Raw genomic sequence first — 12,309 nt, 5'->3', positions numbered from 1 at the left:
AAAAGTGCCCTTCTGGGCACAGGTCTCCACCAGGATAGGAATGTAGGACATTGCAGCTTGCCTTCATCTGGTGGTTGGATAAAAGGGCAACAAAAGTAAATTAGAGGTAAAAACACTTTTCGGCCAGTTATAGCGCCACCTTGAGGCTGAGTTGAAATTGTTCATGTGGCATTTCTTCCTCGGCCTAGTGGGAATGTGCGTGCACAATTTCACGGAAATCACGCGATGTGTTCATGATTTGCAGCATTTTGTTTGAAACTGAGCACTCCTGTGAACTTTGGAAGCCAATCTTAACCAATCAGGATGGAGTCTGAGAAATCTGAAAGACCCGTTTCGTTGAATGGCTCTAGAGAGACTGTGTACCAATTTGCGCGATGTTTGGACAAAATCTGTAGGTGTACTGTGCAAAAACTTGTTTTGCACAAAGCGGCCTCCTGGTGGTGCTATAACAGGCCGTTCTGGAAACTTTGGGGCAGAGGTTCATCGTTGGCATCCAGGGAGTGTGTGTGCAAAATTTGGCATGCAAAAACTTGTTTTGCACAAAGCGGCTTCCTGGTGGCGCTATAACAGACCGTTGTGGAAATTTTGGGGCAGAGGTTCATCGTTGGCATCCAGGGAGTGTGTGTGCAAAATTTGGCATCGACCGGGTTAACGGTGCCGGAGATTAGCTGCTCACGGACACACACACGGACGGACACACGGACGGACGGACGGACGGACGGACGGAGTGCAAAACATACTCTCCCCCCATGCCTTCGGCCTGGTGGAAACAATTACACGCAAAATGCCATGTGACTATTTTTTACAGAGGTTTTATTAAAACATTAAACATGGGAAACCCTGAAACAAAATTGAGTTCACTCAGTCCAATTTGGAAAATTTGTCCTCCACAAGAATTTATTTATGCCAGACAGAGCTTAATGCATCAACACTGACCATTATACTTACAAACTTTCTAAGACATCATAACTAACTGGTAAAAATAGTGCAGTTCTAATTAGCTTCCATATACTGTAACAGTCCATCGCTGGCATCAGTTTATCATAGACCACTGTGAAATCAACAAAATATATTTTGGTCACAGTGGGATGGATCTTCATGAGACATAATCCTAAAGTGCCGTAGTATGTCTGATGAAGTTCCACTGTGAATACAAGGATGTAATGAAAAGAATGTAGCACCATGTCATTCATGGACCTTCTCTTTTTTGTGATGTTGAGCACAGATTGTTCTACACAATAATGTAATATTTTTTAAATGTATTCAAGCAGGAAATTGTTCCAAAACCTTCTATATACAGTAAATATGACAGGATATTCTATTTTGTTATATGGCAAGGTCCAACTCCAAGGGAAAATATTTTCAACAAGGAGATACCAAATATAGTGTGGCAAAAAAATACTCTGTGAATTTCTTCTTGACGTTGTGAAACAATGATGTAAAACAAGTCATTTCAGGCATACATTCTGTATGCTCGATGATGTGAAACAATGGGATTTCAGTTGAAAATGGGCAAAGTTTACCTTTTAAGATTATAAGAACTGTGTGTTTGCAGATACAATAACTTGCCGACGCGTTTGCGTTGTGTGTTCCTGGTGGAAAGAAATGTAAGCCAAGCATCAGCAGGTAGGCAGAGTGTGGGTGTACATATGACTGTGTTTAGAAGTTGGCCCGGATGCGTTCCAATGGGTCTGTGTCCCACATCTTGGGGTCCCAGGCCTGGAACCAGCCAGTGAAGGTGGGTGGCTCTGCCCCCTGCTTAACTGTTGTGATGGGAACACCACGACGACCAGAGGGGTCAGAATCCACATAGTCTTTAGCTGTAAAAAAAAAAAAAAAAAAAGGCATGGATGAGTACAGGCATCTTTTTGTAGTCACAGTAATGGTCGAGATGGGAATATCACGACTGTAATGTGTGTGTATGTATGTATGTATGTATGTATGTATGTATGTATGTATGTATGACATGTACTGTATGTATGTATGTATGTATGTATGTATACTGTATGTATGTACAGTATGTATGTACAGTATGTATGTATGTACGTACTGTGGCATGTCGCTAGGCAACAGGCCGCCAGGTAAGCATGCGTCCCGAGAGAGCCAGGGGGAGAGAGGCAGAGTGCAGCCGAGAAGACCACGCCTACCACTCGGCCAGCTGGTAGACGGTCGCTACGTACCCGCCTACATTCTGTCTCAAGTTCATGCCTACTCATCAAGGCAACCTGTGAGCCCAGACACAAAGACAAAATGCAGACGAGGCTGCCTCGGCCCTCCTTTCCTCTCTGACGCTCTGAGGGAACAGGTCGGGCCATGCTCTGGCGGTAAACGACTCCACTCGCATTCACACACACACACACACGTGACACGACCCACACCATTGATATATGTGAAGCAATCGCTAATCCCCACGTCTCTCTTCCACCTATAGGTAACCCGCTCCCGATTATAAATCGGAACATAGACCCCTCCCCTGGCTGGATTGAGACGGGGAACGAAGTACCCGTCATTGTGTCACAGCCAGGAGTAACAGTGACATTGTGACAGACATTCACAGTGAGCCTCTTGTAGGGATAGAGCTGGCCAGCGCCACCCATAGGGACAGACGGGAAAGCCTGGAGCTCCCACAATTGAGTGACATTTGAGTTGAATTTGTGCGTTTCTGTTTACTCTTATTTTATCAAACCCATGCCCACGGGTCTGTGAACAATAAACAGCCGAATTGACGATATTCTGTGCCATCTGAGTGTCCTGGTGTTGTTCAGTCCCCACAGTATGTACATACGTATGTAAAAAAGGTACACTATATTATATTGATGCTGTCGGGAGGAAAACCTCCTAACTCCATTCTTGATTGTTTGCATAAATCAGTGCTATTGAACACCCTTTACGTCTGTGTTGTGTAATCTTATCTGTCTGCTAAAGCAACTAACTCCACCACCTCTCCCCCTCTCATGCAAGTAATTGACAATATATAAAGTCACAACACCAACTTTGATGAGGCAATATTTCCTTGTTTTCAAAATATACGATTTTTTTCACTTCCTGAAAAATGAATATTTTGGAGCAACTATTTATTATATTATCCAGCCTTCACTAAAAGCAATGTTAAGGTGGGGTAATAGTCCTTTGTTAAAATAAGTGTTAAATAACTATATTTACTGATTGTAATAGTGTTGTTTGAGGCCCCTCATAATAAATTGCTGTGTTTATCCTACCAATTTTGCCTCCCCCAGTTCTCTCCACCTTGTTGGCTTCGATGCCGATCCAGAGGAAGATCTGGTGTGACAGGAGACAGAGGAAGATACAACCACATGAGATTTAGGGATAAGGAAACAAACAATAAAACATCTCAGGAGAGCGTGGACCACTTCCTGATTAAAATGAGAGATCCGATGGTAATTCCGACATGTGGGAACAACGGTCAGACTAGCGCTCGAACATACGCTGCTCCCATGCTTGCGGTTATGGTTAGGTTAGGGTTTGAGGTAGGTTGTCGGTCTAATGACTGTCGGACCAATAATTGTGTCGGAGGAACTAATTAGCATGCCAAGGAGCTTACCTGATCCCAGGTGTCCATAATCATGACATCATCGGTTGCCAGATCCATTTGTGAGAACTCCCCAGGCACCTCGTCTGCCTGACAAAAAATAGAATACAGTATACTGTCAGATTTCAAATGCTGCCTTAAGGCAGCAACACTTGACTTCAAATGGTTCGGAAAGTTATGTACTTACTATGAGTCTGCCAGTTTTGTTTGAACAACCAAACAGTCGAGGTGGCTTCACCACTTTCTGCAGGCTCCTAGATGTCTGGTAATCCTTCTTCCCTCCCAGTGCTGACCAGAAAGCAGCTGGGGAGAGTGCAGTAGTACTGTATGAAACACAATTCTATCATACTATCATCACAGAGGAAAAAACTATTCCTATTGATAGTATTCACCTGGCTCGTTTCCCTCAGCCACTGCAGTGCCACTGCCTCCAAGCAGGCCGCTGACATACTTGGCCGCATTCATCTCCTCATCTGTGGCCCCGACTCCCTTCCACACGAACACAGAATCCAGTGACTTCAGCACAAACACATCGTTAGTGTTCAGAGAGGAAGCAGAGGGCTGCACCTAGATCAGCAAAAGTGAGACGAGAGAGATAGATTCAGTTTGAGGACATTAGCATTGCTTGACACTGATCCACCCATCAGTGTAGTTTATATGAAATTCATATTTATATTATATTTGTGTGTTTTCATCTAAAAGGCAATCCTGTCTAAATTGTCCAATTCTCTTTGTATAGCCTCCATAACTTTACAGTTAACAGTTGCCAAACACAGTCCAGAAGGTAGTTATTTTAATAGTTTCCAGGGTTGTTTCCACATTATGAGGTACTGACCCTGATTGGAGATGTTTTTAAAGAGGGGTGTAGATGTGAACCATAACCAGTTTGTTTTAGTTTTGAAATAGGTGTCTTGGAACATAATGTTTTAATATAGTATAATATGTGTCAATGTAACTTTTAAAAACTGTTCTGCCGCCTTTCTTGTACAGGTCACCCTTGAAAAAGTGACAAGACTCAATGGTCCTTTTCCTAGTTAAATAAAGTTTACACAGAAAATATGTGCAAAACACAAATTACGTCAACCAACTCAAGAATGTGGAGAGAATTCTGTTGGAAGAACCTAAAATGTAATCAAGACAATTGAAAACAGAACAGCCATGCTGGAGACAGTGTGGCCACAAGGAGGCGGGCCACGCTCATATATTCTGGACTTCTGAAATGCTGGCAGGATATCCTCTCCACCATGGAGACCATTCTGTGTTTTAAGATACCTCAGACTTGTTCCTTTTTATTGTTAGGAAATATCCCTGAAGAGTTTCTAATACATGATAAATATTTAATCAAGATCCTCTTAGCAACAAGTAAGAAAGCGATCACACAACGCTGGTACCAACAGGACCCACCAACGAAAGAACATTGGATGCACTGAGGAATTGTATGTCATGGAAAAACTAACATTCATACTTAGATTACAAGAGGATAAGTTCTATAAAAAGTGGGATCTCTTCTTCCAGCCTATTGATAATCTATGAGGAATTCAATGAATGTATCCTGTAATATGAAAAAATGCAGCCTTTTTTCTTTTTTGTTTTGTTTCCTTTTTTGTCCCTTGCTGTGTTTTTTTCCTTTTTTGTATTTTGTATTTTCCTTGTCTTTTTCTTTCCTGATTGTTGTCTTTTCATTAATAAAAATTAAGTGGAAGAAACAAGTTTACACAAATAGATAAAAGATGTTCTTCATGACAGCATGAGGTTACATGTATAATAAGGAGTTTTATATACAGTATGTTCAATGTAATAAGTTGGGCTTTTACCTCAACAGCCCTTGTGGCTTTGGTGGAATTCTGCCGGATGTGGAAAAGTCGTGTGCCACCAGCCTGACTCTGGCCCCCTTTTCTAGACGTTCCACCCAGGTAGATGATCAGAGGCTTCCCCCTGAACAGACTCACAAAGTGGGGTGGCTCTTGGCCGTGAGTGACACGTACCTGTGGGAACAAAAGAGTTCCCATTTTACCTACAGTACTGATAGAAGACAGGGTTGTTAGGAATAGCATCTCTAGATCAGTAGCTTTCAGTTGCTATGTACTGGAATCTGAATTCCGTCAAGTCAGGCCTTAATATGAAACAACATAATGTTCCTCTGAATAAATTCATTGTCTGTCACCCATGTTTGGGTCCCACATTTAATTAAGGAACACTGCACTGTTAGCTTGAATGGAAGTGATATTCACAAATAATAACCATATACAGTGTTCTGTCTTACCTGAACAGGTGATCCCCCCATGGAGTCGTCCAGTTTGACGGTGAGGAAAGCTGAGCCAGCCAGTTCATCCTGTGTGCACTTCACCCCTTGCCTAAGCACAGAAAAGCAGCCACACTTTAAAAGATATATGTCAGAAATGAAGAGGAATGTTGTAACCGATTCCTCATACTGGTAATTACCTGTCATGGGAACTGTACTGCCCTCAACCACAAAGCTCTGAAGAGGAGCACACATACAGCCTAGACTAGAGCATCAGTGGATGTGCGCTTTTATCCATCTCTAGGGTATATACATGTTATTTTATTGTGTACTTGTATATGGGTAAAATCTTTTGTGATTTCACCGCTGTGTGGCCACATGAGGGAGCACTAACCAGGTGTAGATGATGTGCTGTTCTCGTCCTCGTACGTTGTATGTGTACAGCACCAGATAGCAGTCCCCTCCGTAGAACTGTCCGTAGCTGGATTGGTCCACAGAGACCTTCTCGCCCTCTTCCACACGCCAAATCTACAGACACACACACACTATTGCCATGACTTACTAAGTATAATAAACAGTGTACTGACATAATCAAGTGTAATCCTGCTAGTAGCCTCGGTACCCAGGGTTTTATTTCCGTTCGCTACGGCTCATCCTGCTAGTTGACGCACCTGGACTGTTCCGGAGCCATCGTCCACCATGCCATGTTGGGCAGCCATGGTCTCATTGCTGTGCAGGGCGGACGCATCGAAAGGGATCTGCTCCACCCGGGCAATGCGGCCCACGGTGTGGGGCCGCCTGGGGCCCGTGGTCTGGTCCTTGTCCATCCAGTTGCAGAAGAACTGCTTGAACAAGGTGGTCTCACTCCCTGCTGGCATCACTTGTATCTGTTCATGTCAGTAGCAGATACCATTCACAGGTGGAAACATTGATTTGCAAATGCCGTTTTCCAGCACATATCCATACTGAAAGGTGTAAACTTCATCATTACATAGCTGTACCTGGGTGTGCTTGGGGTAACCTCTGTCTTTAATGAAATGCTCTGCAGCCTTGGCAGCAGCGTGGCGCTCTGCTGGATTTGCATCAGGTCCTGCAGTTTACAGTAGAAGTGTGGTTCTTTGGTTAGAGACCTGTCACTTATGAAATGCATGTACAGTATGTTGCTCTTTCTGTCAAATGAAAATACTACAGTAGTCACAGTAATCAAGGAGGAGGAACAGTTTGCAAAAAGAAGTGGTCTGACTGGATATTAATAATAATGCATATAAATATGTATGACATGGGAAAAAACATTAACAACCTTTCCAGACAAAGATCTTCTTGTCTGAGCCATTATCCAAGATGTAGCATTCACTGAGGGACAGCATTTCTTGTTTGAAAGGGTTTGTCTGAGCTACCACTGACATCTTCATGGAGCCAGCAGCATCAGAGATCTAGAAAACACACAAAACATCTGTATCAGTCTTCTGGGGGATAGTATACATTACGGAATTTACAAAGGTATTTGCTGATTTTCATGTAAATTCAGTAATGCTTATTATTTACATTGTCATGCTCACCTTGTAGAGAGTTCCCTTTTTCTGGTTGGCCGTCTCTGCGGATTCATCATCAGGGCTTCTTGATGGGATTTCAGGCATTGGTCCAAGAGCCTATAAATAAAACACACACAAACACATTTGTGACCCTTAAACACAGTCAAATCCAGAGTTTGTCTGGGTATGAACTCACCGACATCCTGACATGACTCAGACAAACACTTTATGTTGTCGTAACAACAGCTATTCTGCTCCATACAACGGAAAAGTTGACTCACATTCAGGACATCCTCTGGTTCACTTCCCTCGTCGATCATATGCATCTTGGCGCGGCCTTTTCGCTCGTTGTCCCGAATATCGATTGCCACTCTCAAAGCCTTCACGCGTTCAAAGTGGTTACATTCACTGCCACACCAATTGTAGATGTCCTGTGATTTGAGAGACAAACAGGAGGGTGAGATTAACAGCATGGCATTATTGTTGTCAGTCAATGTTTTGGTGTCTGATACCTCACTGGTCACTTTTGGTGTCTGATAAGTCACTCCCACCTGAACTCACCTTTCCCAAGTCAACGATGAAGCAGTCTCCTTTGTTAAAGCTCGCCCAGGACATGTCCACCTCTGTAGCCCTGATGACTCTGCGGCCCTTGACATGTAGAAGGCGTTTGACATTCATGTCGTTGGTCACCGCATGCTGGAAGCCCGAAGCCACTCCACCTTGCTGTGATACAAGTCAAATAAAATATGGCATTAGAACAATCATGTCTTCTTGTGGGCCAACTGACACTGTGGGTTCCGACCGAAGATTTCGGAAGATTTCTGATTTACTTTAGTTTTGGAAATATATTTCAATAGGGCAATGCAAAATTTGATATAAAAAAGAAAATGTACTTTGTAATCTCTACTTTTGAATTCTTGAGTATTTACTTGAGTATTAACTTTGTCCACCACTGCAGATATGGTTCACTAGCTCACTGCCTCTGTTTTTCCACAGGCCTACAGTATTTCAGTTTGACAGATTTGCTGCCATTTGGTGTTTTGGAATAAGTCATGAATTCTCCTTAGCCTGTTTTCCATTTTAAATTCTCTGTGGGAATCCCTTCAGTGGAAACCCTGTGAGAGCAACCAGCTACTCTGCACTGTTCTCAATATAGTGCTATGAGCATTGTATACTATACACTGTACTGTATGTTTTCAGACAATGAACAAACTGTATTGCTTGTTAATAGTGTTTCATGCTGCTCTCTTTTGGCCAGCTCAAAATAAAAGATAATCATAAGACTGTAAAAATTGTGCCTCAGTCTTGATTTGGTCATTCTATGTATATTATGTTCCCAGGTCTAGTTATATTTGTTCTATGCTCCTGTTTGCCTCAGCTGTGTTTCATCCCCCCTTGTGTATATCATTCCCTAGTCAGTCCTCATTGGATCATTGCTGTGTGTTACAGACAGTATGTGCACAATATGTGTTACCTGCATTAAAACACCCAGTCCTGGGTTTTTGAACACTACCTGCCTGGCTGCCTCACTGTCCTGCACTTGGGTCCTTACCACACCAGCATGTGACACACTGGAGAGGATTCATAACTCTGATAAATCCGATAGTAAAAGCAGGAACTAGGGATGCACCGAAATTTAAATTCTTGGCCGAAACCGAATACCGAATATAGGAAACAGTTGGCCGAAAACCGAATACCGAATATCCGAATATGATTAATATTATACATCTTTTTTCCTACCATTGCTGTCATGGCCGTACCTTAAAGCTACCTGATTTATTTAAAATAAATGATTATGGCAAAACTTAACTTAAATAATAATCACTATTATGGGTCCATAAAACATTTATTCAGCCCTTTTGAATGCATTAATTGCATACACTATTCGGTGATATATTTTCTGCCTATTTGGGCCGAAACCGAATAGGCCGAAAATGAATATTTAGCCATTTTCTGCCGAATATTTTCTGCGGCCGAATATTCGGTGCATCACTAGCAGGAACATCAGTGTGCCTATCAGAATAACAGGGACAGCACTGCATTATAGTAAGTATAATCTTTCTGAATCTGTATTGATAAGAAAATGATGAAGTTTGCCGTAAAGTACAACAATGTTACACCACATGTAGACACCAAATCTCGTGAGCTTGTAGATTAGTTATTTTTGCAGAATGTTCCTATATTATGACATGCCCTGGAATAGTAGGGTGCATGTGGCTAAATCATCTTACTTTGTACTTGACTCCAGACTTGAAGTAGCCCAAAAATGTGAGTGACTCATGTTCTTGAACATCGTGGAATTGTACTGGTCCTCCGCCCAGGAAGTCATCAAGCTGGGTGGCGAAGATGGCAGCCGCACCTTTCTCATCCTGGGAGCTGTCTGCTCCTATGGTGACAGTTCATTGAAAACTACTTGTAAGAATATAACAGGAAACATGTATGTTCAACGCGTGGGTCCATGCATGTGATCCACTTGCGGGGAGTTAATTTGACAAAGTCTCATGATCTGAATCAAATCGCCAAATTGTTCTCTTACCCAGCCACATATGAATGTTGTACGAGAAACCCGCGGTGGTGTACAGCAAGATATAGGCATCACCGGTGTAGAAGTCTCCATGAAGCTCTTTGGGAACAGGCTTCAAATCCATCTTCTCCACCCGCCACACCTGCAGGCCGGGCTCCTTCCCTGCCACCTCAAACTCTTTGTGATTCACCATCACTCTGATGGGCAAAGGAGAAGATTCAGACACTGAACCAAACAATACACTAACTTTTATAAATGATAAAAATCAACCGTCCAGGCCTCATCCATGTAAGGACAGAAAAACTATCCACGATCACTAACCAGTAACCACTATACGTTGTTGAGCGAGCTGAAGGACTCTGCTAGAATGGCCTGAAGGCCATTCTACAAGCTTACAATGCTGTTTTAAGCTTGTAGATGTGCTATTTCGGCGAAGGTTTTCTCCAGAATACAGATGCTGGGGTTTAAGATGCTTTTGTCACTAATAAAATGTTATGCCAAAATTATTCAGATTCACATCAAAATAGGCTTAAACTCTTAAAATGGCAATTAATCCTCAGTGTGCAAACTGTGCATGCATGCATGGAATCGTTTGCTCAAGACAGGTGTGCTATGAGCCTTATTGGTGGGCTATATGTAGGCTTATGTGTAGTGTGCTGCAAAAAAGATGTGTGCATGTAACTATTAGGCCTAGTGCATAGGCCTATATATATATATATATATATATATACACACCGTATATATATATTGTATAATAATTGTATAAAGGTGTCAATATGATGTTCCCTCTAAACATCCCAAGATTTCTAAAATACTTTCTAGATGCAGTTTTGAATTTGCAATTCTCTATCCTCAAAAATGCCACATAAAAAACTGCAAATGTTTGTTGCATAATAGTCTAGTCTAATTTCACACTTGTCTACGGGTTGGAGGAACCATAGGCTATGAGTAACACGCAAAGAATTCAAGAGTGGGTGAAGTAGCCTAGACCTGCAGCGACATGCTGGAGAACTAGAATTCTCAGTGTGCCACTGCAAGAACTTAAGAATACCCCATCATTTCACGATTGTCAAATGAATGAGCTAAAATAAATATAATTTCTGAGACCCAGCCATATTCTACAACTATCTATCTAGCATGCACTGAAACAGTGTTAATTCGGCAATTTCCTGTACCTGCAGAAGCTAGCTCGTAGAGCGGACAGGTAGTTAGTTCCAGTCTTCCAGATGTCCGCAAACTCCGCAAACCAAATCTGTTATACCGGTATATGTAGTCTGGGCTGGAAGGCTGGAAAAACAGCATCATTATGCTGACAGAAGAGGCGTGTCTAGCCGCATCCCATCCACAATGTGTGGGTTTGGTCATGGTGTGTTCACTGTTGCTGAAGACGTGCCCTTAAACCTCAAACCAAACCACCAAACATGCACGAACGTACGCGCGCACGCACGCACGCACGCACACGCACACACACACACACACACACACACACACACACACACACACACACACGCACACACGCACACACACACACAATTTGTAGGCCTACTTTACTTGAGTATTTCCAATTTCCAGTACTTTTACTTCTACTTACTCCACTACATCTCAGAGGCATTATGTACTTTTACTCCACTGCATTTATTTGAAAACTTTAGTTGCTGCTAGTTACTTTGTAGATATTGATTATTATTACAATACATACATTAACCACTTCAGCCCATAGATTTTGGGCATTTTGAAAATAGCCGGTCCGGTCTACAAGCTGTAGATCTGCTATTTTCAAAAGATTTTTATACATTTGAAAAGTTGAAATGAGACATTCTGCATAATGAGTACTTTTACTTTTGGAACTTTAAGTATATTTTGATGCCAATGCTTTTGTAGCCTCAAGTACATTTTGAATTTGTAACAGAGTAGTTCTACATTGCAGTATTTAATATTTTGTATACCTGCCTATTTGTTTTTTTAATGTTGATGAAATTACATTACTTAACAAGATGGAAAAGAAAAGGCAAGCAGTTATACGTAGCAAGGTGTTGTGATCTAATTTAGGCTATAATGGCTGAAGCTTGAGATGGAATCTGGCACACAGCGAAATGTCAATTTAAATGGGGATGGTCCACGGTCTGAGTTGAATACGCCCATGATTGTGTGTGCAGTATAGTGTGCCAGAAAGCTGTCAACAGGGTGGGCATTTGGCCTCTCAGATTAGGTCCTTCACTCTCCATACCACACAGCTGAATCAGCGCATTCTACCTCATTGTTTGTTATGCACACAGCAGAGCACACACAGTCCTTGTTGAATGACCATCTGCATTCTGCACACACTTTCATTCATCATCCACCTCTTTCTCTGACACGCACGCACGCACGCACGCACACACACACACACACACACACACACACACACACACACACACACACACACACACACACACACACACACACACACACACACACACAC

The 12,309-nt window shown here is 42.3% G+C and overlaps 1 protein-coding gene across 1 annotated transcript; it reads right to left on the bottom strand.

Moving 5' to 3' along the window:
- Positions 1–796: 796 nt before the first annotated feature.
- Positions 797–11,164, bottom strand: scinla (scinderin like a). Its single transcript, XM_083767736.1, has 17 exons — positions 11,024–11,164; positions 9,861–10,045; positions 9,556–9,710; positions 7,886–8,047; positions 7,606–7,755; positions 7,352–7,441; positions 7,093–7,225; positions 6,794–6,882; positions 6,464–6,679; positions 6,187–6,320; positions 5,814–5,904; positions 5,365–5,535; positions 3,943–4,117; positions 3,738–3,853; positions 3,563–3,640; positions 3,219–3,279; positions 797–1,820 (listed from the first exon to the last, which is right to left on the bottom strand). The coding sequence occupies exons 2-17, from the start codon at positions 10,039–10,041 to the stop codon at positions 1,660–1,662; spliced, it is 2,163 nt and encodes a 720-aa protein (XP_083623862.1). The 5' UTR covers positions 10,042–10,045; positions 11,024–11,164; the 3' UTR covers positions 797–1,659.
- Between the last annotated feature and the right edge of the window lie 1,145 nt (positions 11,165–12,309).

The sequence above is a fragment of the Protomyctophum parallelum genome, assembly GCF_964188405.1.
Source record: "Protomyctophum parallelum genome assembly, chromosome: 6".
NCBI classification, from domain to species: domain Eukaryota; kingdom Metazoa; phylum Chordata; class Actinopteri; order Myctophiformes; family Myctophidae; genus Protomyctophum; species Protomyctophum parallelum.
This window is presented reverse-complemented; position numbering and strand designations above follow the sequence as displayed.